General features: G+C 43.7%; 2 protein-coding genes across 2 annotated transcripts in view; one reads left to right on the forward strand and one right to left on the reverse strand.

Annotated features, from left to right (window-relative positions):
• EIF4EBP2 (eukaryotic translation initiation factor 4E binding protein 2) overlaps positions 1-16779 on the reverse strand; it is a 445368-nt gene that overhangs the window by 159811 nt on the left and 268778 nt on the right. The window lies entirely within an intron of this gene.
• PPA1 (inorganic pyrophosphatase 1) overlaps positions 1-16779 on the forward strand; it is a 34506-nt gene that overhangs the window by 14022 nt on the left and 3705 nt on the right. The window contains exons 3-8 of the mRNA XM_049789208.1: positions 479-532; positions 2632-2751; positions 5500-5586; positions 7073-7199; positions 8825-8952; positions 10011-10096. Coding sequence (XP_049645165.1) covers positions 479-532; positions 2632-2751; positions 5500-5586; positions 7073-7199; positions 8825-8952; positions 10011-10096 — 602 coding nt within the window. The remainder of the gene's footprint in view (positions 1-478; positions 533-2631; positions 2752-5499; positions 5587-7072; positions 7200-8824; positions 8953-10010; positions 10097-16779) is intronic.

Genomic DNA, 16779 nt, shown 5'->3' on the forward strand with positions numbered 1-16779 from the left:
ATAGGGCCACCCAGGATTCCATTTCCCAGCACCCCATATGGCTCTCTGAATACCACCAGGAATGATTCCTGAGTCCAGAGTAGTGCCAGGATTAGCCCAAAAACAAAACAAAAAAAAGAAAAAGGTTTTACATACAGAAACTTTCTAACTATGAAAAAATTTGAATGTTACAAAAAAGTTTGAAGAATTATGCAATAAGCGTCTATATACCTATCACCTTGATTCTATAACTGTTATTTTACTATATTTGTTTTCTTTGTTTCTGTCTCTTATGCTCACATGTGCACGCTCTCTCTCACACACACACAAACACACACATGTGCATGTGCAGCTGAGCTGAGCCCCACTCCTGATTTATTGTTTTCCCTGATAATTGTGTGAGAAGTCTCCTGACCTCTCTGAGGCCTATAGAACTGTGGGTGCCTGAATGGAGATGCTCAGACAAGGACTGTGACCATCTCCTCTTTCTCATTTTCAGGATGTGTTCCACATGGTCGTCGAGGTACCACGCTGGACTAATGCCAAGATGGAGGTGTGTTTACCTTTCGTAGGGGAAGGAGGGATGTGTTTGAGTCAGGCCACATGGCTTTGCTCAGGAGATGATCAGCCCCTTTGTACTGCCTGTTTCTCACCATTCTTCAGTTGTTCCTCTGAGTACCTACCTCTCTGCTCTAACCAAACTCAGATTTCTGTGCTGCCCAAGTCTAAGGTTGTTACACATTTCTGTCTGCCTTGTTCTCTTCTTATTTTCTGGTTTATGCACCACACTCAGCAGTGTTCAGGGGTTATTCCTGACTCTGTACGGGGTCATTCCTGGCGGAACTTGGAGGACCATATGGGATGCCGGAGATCAAATACAGATTGACTGCATGCAAGACAAATGCCCTACCCACTGTCCTATTTCTCCAGCCTCTCTTATTCTCTTTCTTTGTTGTTTTTGGGTCACACCCGGCAGCGCTTGGGTTACTCCTGGCTCTACGCTCAGAAATTGCTCCTGGCAGGCTCGGAGGACCATGTGGGATGCCAGGATTTGAACCAGCATCCTGTATGCAAGGCAAATGCCCTACCTCCCTGCTGTCTCTCTGGCCCCTTGTTCTCTTTTGAGTCCATTTACCAACTCTTTCATGAAATCCATGGACTCCTCAGTTTCCCAGCAACAGGTGATTCTATTGAAATTTATGTTTTTTTTTTTTTTGTTTTTGTTTTTGTTTTTTGGGTTTTTTGGAGTCACACCCAGCATCGCTCAGGGGTTACTCCTGGCTCTATGCTTAGAAATCGCTCCTGGCAGGCTCGGGGGACATATGGGATGTAGGGATTTGAACCCAACCATCCTTCTGCATTTAAGGCAAATGCCTTACCACTGTCCTATCTCTCTGGCCCCTGAAATTTATGTTTTATTGATTATTTTTTCCCTCTTTCCCTGTTGAACACCTAACACTTTTGGCTCTTTGTTCTGGATCTTTCCTCTCTGTTTTAGATCACTCACTTAAGTGAGTTCACTTTATGGTAGACATCTGAATATTTGAATCTTTTTTGGGGGGACACACACCCAGTGAAGCTCAGGGATTACTCCTCAGAAATCGCTCCTGGCTCGGGGGACCATATGGGACTCCGGGATTGAACCCAGGCCTGTCCTGGGTCAATCGTGTGCAAAGCAAATGCCCTACTGCTGCATTATTGCTTCGGCCTCATATTTGAATCATTTTTAGTGCTATAGGTGCTGAAGTGGGATGATGTTCATTTTGCCCTCTCCCAATAAAAAGCTTCATGCTTTTATTTCTACAATGTTAGGACTTAACCCAACTAATCATCTTTGGCTCTCTGCATTAGTAAATATTCTCTCTCCCTTTTTTTTTGGTTTTTGGGTCACACCTGACTACGCTCAGAAATCGCTCCTGGTAGACTCGGGAGACCACATGGGATGCTGAATTCGAACCACCATCCTTCTGCATGCAAGGCAAACATCTTACCTCCATGCTATCTCTTAGGCCCCTCTCTCTCCTTTTTGATTGTTCTCCTATAACCTTAAGTCACTTTACCAATGAAAGGCTGACTTGAGGGAAACTTTTTTTTGAATTATGAAAATTGTAGGGGTAAAGTACATCTTTAAAGCATTTAAAGCAGAATCAGAGAAACACAATTCTTCATATTTTTGTTTTGTATTGTTTTGGGGCCACATCTGGGAGTGCACAGAGGTTACTCCTGGCTATGTGCTCAGGAATTACTCCTAGCACCAGCTTGGGAGGACTATGTAGGATGCTGAGAATCTAACCCAGGTTTGCCCGCAGTCAAGGCAAATGCCCTTTCTGCTGTACTATTGCTTGGGTCCTCCTTCAGTTTTTGTTTTGTTTTGTTTTTGTTTTTTTGGGCCACATCTGGCAGCGATCAGGGGTTACTCCTGATTCTGTGCTCAGAAATCACTCCTGGCAGGCTCAGGAGACCCAATGGGTTGCTGGGAATTGAACTTGGGTTTGTCCCAGGTTGGCTGCTTGCAAGGCAAATACCCTACTGATATGCTTATCACTCTAGCCCCTCCTTCAGTTTTTTGTTTTTTGTTTTTGTTTTTTTTTTTTTTTATTGAAAAGTATTCCCTGTTCCAAAATAACAATAATTTGAAATTCTTTATTTTAGATCGCTACCAAGGATCCTTTAAATCCAATTAAGCAGGACGTGAAGAAAGGAAAACTTCGCTTTGTTGCAAATTTGTTCCCTTATAAGGGTTACATCTGGAACTATGGAGCCATCCCGCAGGTGAGTCTCTGTGTGGTGACTCTAAAACATACTTTATTTTGTGCATGAAAAACCAGCCTTGTCGCATGGAGACAGTGAAGGATCATTAGACCATTTTCCGCCATTTTATTTAAAAAACATGCAGGGCAGTGAGCTATTTGAATAGATTATTTTCGAGAGAAACTGAAAACTAAGTGTATATAATCTTTTTTGTTTGGTTGGTTGGTTTTTTTTTTTTTTTTTTTGGTTTTCGGGCCACATCTGTTTGAAGCTCAGGGGTTACTCCTGGCTAAGCGCTCAGAAATTGCCCCTGGCTTGGGAGGACCATATGGGACGCCGGGGATCGAACTGTGGTCCTTCCTTGGCTAGCGCTTGCAAGGCAGACACCTTACCTCTAGCGCCACCTCTCCGGCCCCATAATCTTTTTTGATTGTTTTATTTCTGGTCCACACCTGCCATGCTTAGACAGTTCTGACTCCTAATTCTTCACTCAGAGATTTTTTCTGGCAGGGCTCACAGAATTATATGAGGTATTGGGGGTTGATCCTGTGTTGGCTACCCCCGTACTGTCTCTACAGTCTTCTTTTTGTTTGTTTGGTTTTGGTTTTGGTTACACCCAGCAGTGCTCAGGGGTTACTCCTGGCTCTGTGTTCAGAAATTGCTCCTGGCAGGCACGGGGGACCATGTGGGCTGCCGATAATCAAATTGGGGTCCGTCCTGTGTGGCCACGTATAAGGCAAACGCGCTACCGCTATGCTATTGTTCCAGCCCCATCTACAATCTTCTAATACCTATTTATTGGAACCTTTGTTTTTTGGTTTTTGGGTCATACCCGGCAGCGCCCAGGGGTTACTCCTGGCTCCAGGCTCAGAAATCGCTCCTGGCAGGCTCGAGGACCATATGGGATGCCAGGATTCGAACCAATGACCTTCTGTATGAAAGGCAAACGCCTTACCTCCATGCTATCTCTCTGGCTCCAGAACCTTTGTTTTTTGATTTTTATCTAAACTGCATATAGGCTATGAAAATTCCTTCTTTACAGCATGTGTTATTAGTTTACTAGAAACAGTATAAACAAGGTGTTGAAAGCACTTGGTTGAAAGCACATGTTGCCCTGGCATTGCCCAGAGCAGCCCTGGAGGCCCCGGCACTGCCAGAATTATACCCAAGCAAAACCCCAAGCAGCATTGGCAGCATTTGGGGGCCTTTGCACTGAGCTAGCTGCCCACTTGGCTGAGAATCACAGATGGGGCAGCCCCATCCTGAGCATCATTTGTGAGCTTCCACCACTACCATCACCAACACCACCCTCCCCCACAAAGAACAGCAGGTAGGACGATTACCTTGCACATGGTTGATCCAAGTTCAGTCCACGCATTCCATATGGTCCCCGAGCCTGCCAGAAATAATTTCTGAATCAGGAATAACCCCTGAGTGCCACTGGGTGTGCCCCATAAGCAGACAAACAAACAAAAAATAGCACTGATTCTTTGCCATCAGACAGATTGATTTAGATCCCAGGTCTGCAATATTTTTTATGTTCTCTAACCTAACCTGCTTGCTTTTTCCTCCCTAATACATGCAAACCTCCCCTTGGCATGTCTAATACTTTGTTAGCTATTGAGACCAGTAAAGTGCTTGATAACTGCTGCATGTCCATGGCCATGACTCCCAGATCTAGCTTCCTGATTCTTCCTGAGTTCAACTGTCACTGGTAAAACTGTATTGGGGCTCTGTTTTTCTAACCAGTCCTTGCTCTGAGGAGGGGTGAGGGCTCCATTGTTTATCAGTGCATCCTGAACACAGTGCCAGTCTGTCCTATTGGCTTCCATATCTGAATGAGGAAGCCTTAAAATTGTGTTCCTTTTGTGGAAATAACCTACACTCGATAGGATTATACTGTGACACTTAAGATTTTCCCAGAAAATTTGCTTCTTTTTCTTTTTCTTTTTTTTTATTTAGAGAACATTTTAATATATATTTTCATATAAGTTAAGAAAAATAAAACTAATTCAAGCCATGCCCTGTGCAAAAAGAAAAAGAAAGAAAAAAAAAAAAAAGAAAGAAAAAAAAAAAGAAAATCCAAAAATTTTCAAGTAAGATTTCTGTCTGCGAGATCAGACGAGATCGGGCGCGTTCAGGGTGGTATGGCCGTAGACTGGTTATTTTTCTTGATGATAATATGTTTTTGTTCCCTTTGCCTCTACTGATTGAAATTTATTGTGAAACCATCTACGAGTTGCATTGTAACCCCTCTACCGTGTTAGGTGACCTCATTGATTTGACTTCGCTTTGAACTTTGACTTTCTGTTTAGCCTGGAAATATCTGCTTTCTGGGAAAACATAGCTGAAATACCGATTTCTCTTGAGTCTGCATTGGCTTTGTTGGATTGATCCCCCTTTTTTCATCTTGCCATTATTCTAGCTGACAAGGCAAACAAATTTTAATAGTATGATCTGGATCGGGACAGATGAGAACCAAAATAGTAACAAAACTGGAAATTCATTTACCGGCTAGCAGAGTCTATCTCCTCCTCTTCAGCTCCCTAAGAACTCTGTTTCATGAAGAAAGTTGGAAACTGTGAGGCTGAGAGTAGTTCAGGGATCACTTCCCAACTGTTCTAGGGACCGTATGTATGACCAGGTCCAATTATGCTTGGCTGCATGGAAGGCAAAGCACCTTATCTTTGACTGGTACCATGAAATGATCTGCTTCTCAGTGACATATGCAGGAATAAATCCTCAATTGAGTTTTGGGTTTGTTTCCAGACTTGGGAAGACCCAGGACACAATGACAAGCACACGGGCTGCTGTGGTGACAATGATCCAATTGACGTTTGTGAAATTGGCAACAAGGTAATGGAATCTCAAATCTTTTCTTTTTTTCTTTTTTTTTAAACTTTTATTTATTGATTGATTGTTTTTTTTGGGGGGGGGCCACACCCAGCAGCACTCAGGGGTCACTCCTGGCTTCAGCACTCAGAAATCGCCCCTAGCAGGCTGGGGGACCTGGAATTCCAGGCTGGGATGCCTGGAATCGAACTGGCCCTTCTTGGGTTGGCCACATGCAAGGCAAATGCCCCACTGCTGTGCTATATCTCCAGCCCCTCAAATCTTTTCTTGAGTGTTGAGTTGGGACAGAAAAGATAAGATAAATAGATAAACAGATAAGATAAATGGCCAGAGTTCATACTTTAATATATATATATATATTTTTTTTTTTATATATATATATATATATATATATATGTATAAGCATTTTTTGGCTTAATGTTAAAAGCTTACATTCCGCTTAAGCATAGATTGACTGATTTGTATCTTTTAAATTTGTATCTTTACAAATTTAAAGTAAATTTATTGTGTATCTTTTAAATTTAGTCTGATCTAGAAAGAACTCTGTGAATAAATGTAATTGAAACAAATTAAAGGTGATTTTGCTTTTGGTACTATCACTGACAGTTTGAAAGCATTAATTGCCTGGGAGTATGTACAGATTTTCTTGGGAACTATAAGTACAAAGGGCACCTATTATAAACTTTGATGGGTGTTTACTTGTTTGGCTCTTTTTTTTTTTTTTTTTTTTTTTTTTTTGGTTTTTGGGCCACACCCAGAGGTGCTCAGGGGTTACTCCTGGCTGTCTGTTCAGAAATAGCTCCTGGCAGGCACGGGGGACCATATGGGACACCGGGATTCAAACCAACCACCTTTGGTCCTGGATCGGCTGCTTGCAAGGCAAACGCCACTGTGCTATCTCTCCAGGCCCTTGTTTGGCTCTTTTTAAGGAATTGTTTTAGGGCCAGAGAAATAGCACAGCGGGTTGGTTTTCCTGGTACGTGGCCAACCTGGGTTCAATCCCTAGCATCCCATATGGTCCCCTGAACTGCCAGGAGTGATTTCTGAGCCCAAAGCCAGTAGCACTGTTAGGTGTGGCCCCAAAACAACAACCAAAAAATTGCTTTAAAGAAAGGCCTCGTGCAAGGTATGTGCACAGCCCCAGCCCCAGTAGCACATTTTCCTAAGCACCACTGGGTATAGCCCTGGTGGCCCCAGAACACCTCCAAGGTGGCCTGGGTGGTCCTCAACCCTGAGTGGCCCCGCAGCCTTAGGCCTTAGCATCAAACTGCTGATGTAGGTGAGTGGGAACCTCCAGGAAGGGCCCCTGGGCCCCTGAGTCTTGCTTGGGAGGCCTCTTACCCCCTATACACACATACCCTCAGAGCAACATCCATGGGGTAGGTTGCAGCTTGCCATTTGCAACTCAGTGTCTTTCTTCTCTCAGAGCCTAGGGTGTCCCCCAATGTCCCATTCTTTGACATGCCCTGACTGGTTTGTTGCCTCCCAGGTCTTTGACCGAGGTGAGATCATCCGGGTGAAAGTCCTCGGCGTACTGGCTATGATCGACGAAGGGGAAACCGACTGGAAAGTCATTGCCATTAACGTGGATGATCCAGATGCAGCAAATTATAATGGTGAGGAAAGGGAATTATAACAGAATTGGTCAAAATCTGTAGACCTAAATTGTGGTCTTCATGATATCCAGAAAGGGGGAGGGGAGGAAAATATTGGACAAGACTTTTTTGGGGGGGGCTGGGGCCACACCCTGTAGCACTCGAAGGTTCCTCCTGGCTCTGCGCTCAGAAATCACTTCTGGCAGACTCGGGGGACCACATGGGATTCCGGGGATCGAACCCAGGTCTGTCCCGGGTCGGTTGCATGCAAGGCAAAAACCCTATCACTAGGCCACTGCTCCAGCTCCTAGAAAAGACATTTCTGTTTGCATCTCCGACCTCAGTAGTTGAGCTAATGGAACTTCCTCCTTCGTTCCTGCCAAGAGAGAACTGAATAGCTACATTTACTGTTCTTTTTTCTTTTTCCCTTTTTTTCTGTCTTTGCTAGAACCCCATTGCTCTGTTTATTAAGATTTGAAGTCCAGATACCTGCCTGTTGTAGAATTTGCCATTCTAAAGTATATTATTCAATGGTTCTTTAAGTAGTCCTTACGTACTACTCTGATAAACAAGACATGGATTTTTCAAGGGCTTTTCATTTTGTATAAGTCTGTGGTTTGAGTGAGGCCATGGCTTTTTAGATATGACACCAAGAGCCAAGCAACTGCTCAGCAGTACTAGCCTCATGATGAAAACAGTCAAGTGTGTCCAAGGACAGTGATGGAGCTAGAGAGAGAGCATGGCTAACTGCCTTAACCCCTACCAGATGGTTCTGGTTGGTTCACTTCTCAGCACTGAGACCCCCACCCCCACCCCCAGGTATCCCAGCACTCTTGGGAGCAACCACGCCTTAGCACCACCGATGTAATCCCAAACCCACTAACCCCAAAAGCAAAAAAAAAAAAAAATTGAAAGCACCACAAATATAAGGATAGTTGAGCCAGTCGTGCCTTGGATATAATCTAGTGTCCTCAAATGTAAAAACATTCTAAATAAATGGTGAGGAGACTATAATAATTTTATAAAAAAAAATAGGCCATCAATTTAAATTTTTTGCTATAATTAATAAAGATATGACCATGTATGGGACAAGCTAGTGGAGAAGCCAGATCCCTCACAGGCATTGGCCCAGTTGTGCTCCCCTGATGTCAGCACAAGGTAGTTGCTTTCTGAGTTATAACCTGAAGAATATCTGCTTTTACACAGGTCTTGGGCTGGATCCTGATGGGACAGCAGGGGTGGCACTAAGTGTCCAGCTCTGTAGGCACCTAACACATAAGGAATGAATTAGTTGCTTGAGCGCTATTTCCTTTTCCTTTGAATGTCTCTATCCAAGTGATGTATGCTGACATTATTTCAAACCGTATGAATTCGTCCTGTAGGCTATGCAATGTTAGCAGGTAATTTTTTTTTTTTTTTTTTTTTTTTTTTGGTTTTTGGGCCACACCCAGCGGTGCTCAGGGGTTACTCCTGGCTGTCTGCTCAGAAATAGCTCCTGGCAGGCACGGGGGACCATATGGGACACCGGGATTCGAACCAACCACCTTTGGTCCTGGATCGGCTGCTTGCAAGGCAAACACCGCTGTGCTATCTCTCCGGGCCCAGCAGGTAATTTTTATCAGTTACATTGGATCTTGTTTTTATAGATATTAGTGACGTCAAGCGGCTGAAACCTGGCTACCTGGAAGCCACCGTGGACTGGTTCAGAAGGTACAAGGTTCCAGATGGGAAACCTGAGAACGAGTTTGCTTTCAACGCCGAGTTTAAAAATAAGGTAGGTAACAAGGGCCCAAGCAATTGCACAGCAGGTTGAGTGTTTGCCTTGCGAGCGGCTGGCATCCTCTTTGGTCCCCTGAGCCCACGAGATCTGATTTCTGAATCAGAACCAGGAGTCATCCCTCAGTGCCACCAGGTGTGGCCCCAAAACCTAAACCAAACAAACAAATAAATAAAATAAGGTGATGAGCTGTCCTGAAAGGTGACTTTAGGCTACTTAGTGTGGATTGAGAAGTATAAGAGTTACTGCCCGGGCCCGAAGAGATAGCACAGCGGTGTTTGCCTTGCAAGCAGCCAATCCAGGACCAAAGGTGGTTGGTTCGAATCCCGGTGTCCCATATGGTCCCCCGCACCTGCCAGGAGCTATTTCTGAGCAGACAGCCAGGAGTAACCCCTGAGCACCGCCGGGTGTGGCCCCCCAAAAAAAAAAAAGACTTGTTTTTGTCTTTGTTTTTTGGTTGTTTGGTTGGTTTTGGTTTTGGTTTTGGTTTTTGGGTCACATCCGGCAGCACTCAGGGGTTACTCCTGGCTCTATGCTCAGAACTCGCTCCTGGCGGGCTCGGGGGGACCATATGGGATGCTGGATTCGAACCACCTGCGTCTAAGGCAAACGCCTTACCCCTGTGCTATCTCTCTGGCCCTTTGTCTTTGTTTTTAATTAAATTTTTAAGCACCATAATTACAAATATGTTTGTAGTTGAGTTTCAGTCATAAAAACAAGTAGGACCCCCCCTTCACCAGTGCGAATTTCCCACCACAATGTCCCCCAACTCCCCTTCTCCTGCTCCCTGTCTTCAAGAAACATATTGTATTTCTGTCACTCATGGTAGCCAGACTTATAAGTAGCCATATTAACATTTCAAGATGTTGTGATCCTAAGCATCACAGTCATAAGAATAGCCTTAATATAATGCTGCTTTTTACACATAAATCGTGTTCTTCCATTTGGACAGAAGGGAGTGATTGAAAAAATATTACAATGTTCTCAGGATCTGGAGAAACTGTTTATTATTAGAAAATAACTTTTCTATTGTAATACCTGTCTTCAAATTGCAGGAATTTGCAACTGATATTATTAAAAGCACTCATGACCATTGGAAAGCATTAGTCACTAAGAAAACGGATGGGAAAGGCATCAGCTGGTAAGTGCTTGTTGACTGACTGCCCAGAGCAGCCCAGTTTGCTCCCAAGAATTGGTTTTGTTTTAGGCCATACTTGGTGGTGTTCCATGTGTGCTCTATGTGCAGAGTTTGCTTCCAGCAGTACCTTGGGGACCATAGAGTGCCCTGGTGGTTGGATCTGGACATGTGATAATGAACTATATTGTTAGCTTCACTTAGGGAAGAGATAATTGGGTCCTGCTGGGTGGATAGGCCCCTCGTTTGATTATCTGCGTGTGCGCACTAGAAAAAAGGACACACACACACAAAAAAAAGACCTTCCCTTTAACCAGTGCTCAAGTAAGTAGGAGAGTTAATACATAAACTAGAAAGTATCCAGTATTCAGTAAGTACAAGCTGAAAACTGGGAGGGGGAGCAATGGCATCCCACTTTATGAGGTCACTGCCTAGGCTCAATGTACTCAGAAAGCCAGTGCAACTCAGGATGAGTGGAGATGGTGTCCCCTTAGATACCATATTTTCCGGTGTATAAGACAACCCCATTAATTTGGATTGGCTGAGTTAGAGAGGCGAACGAGCAGCCTTGCAGTGAAAATTCGTTTCGTGGCAATATCCAGGCGATTTTTATTTAACGGCACATCAAAACGTTTTCAGGATATACTCGGCATATAAGACGACTCCCAATTTTCGGTTGACATTTTTTGTTCTGAAAGTCTTCTTATACACCGGAAAATACGGTAACTATATCAGGCTTCACCAGTGTTGATCAAGCATAGAGAACTAATAACCAGGCAGTATTTATGGAACTGCTGCTACTTGATGTTACTTGATGTGAGAGAGATTCAGGGAGATCCTTACTTAGTTCAGAGTAAGGATCGCCCCCCAAAGTCTAACTGGCCTTCAACCATATTTACTATTATTCTGTAGTGTTAAATAATTAACGATGGTGCTGGATGGAGATGGATGGAGGCCTTTATTCTTAGGCCATGCCCACGTGGCTTCATCCCCCATCAACCGGCGGGTCTGGGGTCCAGGAAAGCGACGAGTATTGAACTCACTCACAGGCAGGCTTCAGGAAGCATCAACTTTATTCATGCCCTATCCACCACATGTGTGGCCTATATCATAACCAATTAAGCATTCAGCCATTCTTAGCTAGCCCTGCGCCTTAACTCCTTTCAGCCATCTTCACTTTGACCTCCATGCTGGCAAAAGACCAAAAGGGTACCAAAAGGCAAAAGGGCCTAATCCTCTCTGGTCAAAGCCTTATCTACTGCTTCCAAGACCCCACCCAGAAATGGGCGGGTCTCAGGTAGACACACCTAAATCCAGGGTGGAGTCACATTATTCTTTTTTGTTTGTTTGTTTAGTGTTGACAACACTCAGGTGTTATTCCTGGCTCTGCACTCAAGAAATCACTCCTGGCAGGCTCCAGGGACCATATGGGATGCTGGGGGTTGAACCTGGGTCTGTCCTGGTTGCTCTACTGCTGTGCTATCACTCTGGCCCCATTACGATCCTTTTTTAAAATTTCTATTGTTTTTTAAAGCCACACTCAGCCATATTCAGCAATTACTCTTTGCAGAGCTCAGGAGACCATATAGGGTGCTGGTAATGAAACCCATGTTGGCCATGCGAGGCAAGTGCTTTAGCCACTCCTTTGTCACTCCAGCCACTCACTATGAAACTTCTACGTGGATTAGAGGTGCTGAAGAGCTAAGAGGCAGCTCAGCCTCAGAACTACCTAATCTACCAATCACCTCTAGGAATGACCCCTGCGCACAGAGTACCACTGGGAATGTAGCTAAAAATAATAAAGAAAAAAATAAAATTTGGGGCTGGAGAGATAGCATGGAGGTAGAGTTGTTTGCCTTGCATGCAGAAGGATGGTGGTTCGAATCCTGGCATCCCTGAGCACTGCCGGGTGTGACCCAAAAACCAAAACAAAGAAAATTAAAATTTATAAAAGAATGTCATTATTTAACTGTTGGTGTTGCCAGAATATTAAATGATGGCAAAGCTCCTTCTTTTATAAAGGCATCCCCTATGGTGCCTACTAGGCGCACTACTAGGAGTGATCCCTGAATGCAGAGCCAAGAGTAAACCTTCAGCACAGGTAGGTGTGGCCCCAAAACATATGAGTGATAGCTTTACATGTGATCATTACATGTGATCAACATGGGCTTCATCCTTGGTCCCCCAAGCCCACCAAAAGTGAGTCTTTTTTTTTTTTTTGGTCATACCTGGCAGCGCTCAGGGATCACTCCTGGCTCTACACTCAGAAATCGCTCCTGGCAGGCTCGGGGAACCATTTGGGATGCTGGGATTCGAACCACTGTCCTTCTGCATGCAAGGCAAACGCCCACCTCTTTGCTGTCTCTCCAGCCCCAGAAGTGATTCTTTTTTTTTCTTTTTTTTTTGGGCCACACCCGGCGGTGCTCAGGGGTTACTCCTGGCTGTCTGCTCAGAAATAGCTCCTGGCAGGTACGGGGGACCATATGGGACACCGGGATTTGAACCAACCACCTTAGGTCCTGGATCGGCTGCTTGCAAGGCAAACGCCGCTGTGCTATCTCTCCGGGCCCAGAAGTGATTCTTAAACACAGAGCAGGAGTAAGTCCTGAGTACCATTGGGTGTATCCCAAATTCCTCTACCCCTCAAAAAAATCAATATTGTAAGTAATCCTTTTATGGATTTTGAGTTTGTATTCTCTTTGGAAAGGTCTTCCCATCACAAGTTAATAAATAAGGGCCGGAGTGATAGCACAGCAGTAGGGCGTTTGCTCAGGATGGACCTGGGTTCAATCCCCGACCTCCCATATGGTCTCCCAAGCCAGGAACAATTTCTGAGCACATAGCCAGGAGTAACTCTTCAGCATCACTGAGTGTGGCCCAAAAACCAAAAAAAAAAAAAAAAAAAAAAAAAAGAATATATGACAAAAGGAAAATTTTCTCTTTTTTCCTTTTTTTTCTTTTTCTTTTTGGCCACATAATGGTGATGCTCAGGGTTACTCCTGGTTCTGCTTTCAGAAATCACTCCTGGCAGGCTCGGGGGACCACATGGGATGGCAGGGATCAAATCCGGGTTGATTGCATGTAAGGCAAATGCCCTACCCATTGTGCTATCTATCGCTCTAGCCCCAGAGCTAAATTTCTTTTCTTTTCTTTTTTTTTTTTTTTTTTTTTTTTTGTATTTTTGGACCACATCCGTGAAGCTCAGGGGTTACTACTGGCTAAGCACTCAGAAATTGCCCCTGGCTTGGGGGCCATATGGGACGCTGGGGGATCAAATCACGGTCCTTCCTTGTCTAGCGCTTGCAAGGCAAACACCTTACCTCTAGTGCCACCTCTCCGGCCCCAGAGCTAAATTTCTTAATTTAAAAATAGTGTAGTCAAATTGATAGGAAAAAAAATAACAGCTCTTTAAATGGGAAGAAAAATTAAAATTGAAGTGTACATTAGAAAAATATGTGGGGCCGGAGAGATAGCATGGAGGTAATGCGTTTGCCTTGCATGCAGAAGGATGGTGGTTTGAATCCCGGCATCCCGTATGGTCCCCCAAGTCTGCCAGGAGCGATTTCTGAGCATAGAGCCAGGAGTAACGCCTGAGTGCTGCTGGGTATGACCCCAAAAACAAAATAAATAAATAAATAAAATAATAAAAATAAATAAATGAATAAATAAATAAAAATCACTTAAAAACTAAATGCAATTGAGGCTGAAGCAGTGGCACTAGCGATAAGGTGTTTGCCTTGCACACGGATAACCTAGGACGCACCTCAGTTTGACCCCCCAGCGTCCCATAAGCTTCCCCAAGCCAGGAGCGATTTCTGAGCGCATAGCCAGGAGTAACCCCTGAGCATGACCGGGTGTGGCCCAAAAAACCAAACAAAAAGAAAAGAAATTAAATGTGACTTAGGAGTTAGAACTGACTGCAGTTCAGCGGCAGAGACCTCGAGTTTGATCCCCCAGCCTGTCCCGGGCACCACTGAGAAAGATTCTGAAGCAATAATTCATATTTCAACTAGTAAATAGTAAAAAATAAATTTCAGCAAGAAAGTGTTTTCAACATCAGATTTGCAGAAGTGCTTAAAAATTGCTGAAAGCAGGCAAGAGCAATAGCAAAGAAGATAGGGAATTTGTTTTGCACGCAGCTGATCCACGTTCAATCCTGGCATCCCATATGGTTCTCCGAGCCTGCCAGGAGTAATTTCTAGGTGCAGAGCTAGAATTAACCCCTGAAGGCTACTGGATGTGGCCCAAAAATAAAAACAAAACAAAACAAAAAAGATAGGTTTCTTTTTCATGTGTTTGTCTATTAATTTTTGTTTGTTTGTTTGTTTGGGGAAGGCACTGCAGTGCTTAGGAGTTACTCCTGTTTCTGCACTCAGAAATTGCTCCTGGCATGCTCTGAGGACTATATGGGATGCCAGGGATCAAACCCAGGTTGGCCACATGCAAGGCAAACATCCTACCCACTGTGCTTTATATAGCTCAGGCCTTAGGTTTCTCATTTTAATTTGTATTTCTTAACAAATTTTGGTGGTTTTTTTCAAAGTACTTAATAATGGATTTTAAAATTCCAACATGTTTAATTATTTACATAAAACTGGCCATGAAAATAATGGAATCATTGTCAGACTAGAGTGAGAATACAGGAGGTAAAGCGCTTGCCTTGCACATGACTTACTCAGCTTTGATCCCTGGTACTGCATGTGTTCCTCTGAACATCTCTGAACTAGAGACCACTCAGCACAGAGCCACCCATGGACACTGCTAGGTGGCCCATCTCTTCCTCCCCCCTTAAAAAAAAAAGAGTCCATTTACCTTCTTAGTTTATTTAAATTAAAAACTGAGGTGTTTAACATATGAGTTATCCTTCTGCTTGAACGTTCAGGCTTTTAGATGAACTTTGTGTCTGCCACCTGATTTCCTGACTAGTAAAAGAGAAGAATTTAGTATACAATATGGAAGGGACAGACGTGCCTCAGTGGACTGGCCACACTGGGTGAAGAGGTGTGGGGCTTCCAGTCACCGCATCTGCTACCCTTGATTCAGTCGTTTCCAAAGCTTGGCAAGGCGCGAGCGCACAGATTGAGGTCTATGCGCCAGCTCCTCGATAACTTCAAACTTAAGTGGCGGAGAGTTGGCAGGAGGGGAGATGTCAGGTGTCAGCTGGTCTTCTGAGGTGCAAAGTTGTTGGTACAGAACCTTTGAGTCCTTTCTGGTTGCTTCATCCACTTGATTCTTTACGAAGGTGGTGAGTTTGCGAAAAGCCCAAGGACCAAAGGAAACTAGCAACATAAAGCTAATGAAGGGCCCCAAAAAGGCTGGGAGCACTGTTGTTATCCATGGAGTGATAGAAAACCAATTTTTGTACCAGCTCTCACTCTGCTCTATATCTTTTTGTCTATTTACTAAATTATCCTCTGTGTGTTGAATGCTATCTCTAGCTAAGCCGAATTTATTTTAAAAAGCAACATTTTACTCTAAGGATGACACAAATTCCCCCCTCCCTCAAAAAAAATGTTAATTTTGAACCACGGCGGTTATTCTGCACTCTTTGCTAGGAAATCAACAGTAGTGTAAACTTCTTTAAGTTTGTAAACATTTTTAGCAACAGTTATAAGGCATTAGCAGATTCTAGAGTATGAACCAATGAATAAATATTTGTGCTTACACCAATAACACCTAAGCCTTTTAATAAGGCTAGGGTGATGGCAGTGTTTGATTTTTGTACTGCAGCGGGGAAGAGACACAAGATTATATTTAAGAGGTAATAAGGCAATTTTTGATCTAACAGTCAATTTAGGCATTAAAACAACCAAAACACAGTGGTACTAGGACTAAAGAAACAAATGTAAAACAATGGGGGAAATAAACTAGTGAAACAGGCAAAAAACGTTAAATTGGGGGCAATCATGAACTGAAAGGAGAAATCATCGACAAGAATTTGATTACAATTTTAGGGGGAATCATATTGGGTACCAAAAGGCAAAGTTCAAGTTCCACCACCTGTTCCAAGGTGATGCCGAAGTGAGGCTTGGGGCTGGATTGCAGAGCGAAGGGGTCAGAGACAGGCAGGGGGTCGCCAAAGCAGAAGGGCGGTTGAGATGAATAGCAGATAGGCAGGGTCAGTGATGGTGGAGGCGTTGACCATCTGCAGGATGAGGTTCGAGGTGGAAACTGGACCAACAGGTTTGATGGTTAATCTAGGCATTAACAAAGCTAATAGTCATGATAAGCAAGAAACATTTTAGTAACAATATGGGGAGAATGTCCAGGGGAGATGTGGGAGATCGAGCACCCCACATATCAAAGGAACTCTGAATGAATTTTCCACCGCCTGCCTGATTCAAGCCACAAAAGTTTGCATAGCCCCGAACCAACAGAAAACTCTGCAAATAAATTTAGCTCAGCACAAAGAATCTGGCTTAACCAGATGCCTTAACCTTTCCATGGAACCTGTTTTTGTAACTGCTCTCAAGCATGTAGTTATAGATATGTTTTTGTAAAGTTTAAATTATGATCCTTATTGCTTGCACAAAAGATAGATCTAAATGGAAAATAGGCTAAACAAATAATTGTATTTGCGTAAATATCAATTAGCTATTTGTTTAAGAATTTGCTTCCCCTCCCCCCATCCTGCCAGGTTCCTCTTTATCCTTCCCGCCATCAAAATGTGTTTATGCTCCCATTGGTTA

This window comes from Suncus etruscus, chromosome 15, assembly GCF_024139225.1.
Source record: "Suncus etruscus isolate mSunEtr1 chromosome 15, mSunEtr1.pri.cur, whole genome shotgun sequence".
Classification (NCBI taxonomy): domain Eukaryota; kingdom Metazoa; phylum Chordata; class Mammalia; order Eulipotyphla; family Soricidae; genus Suncus; species Suncus etruscus.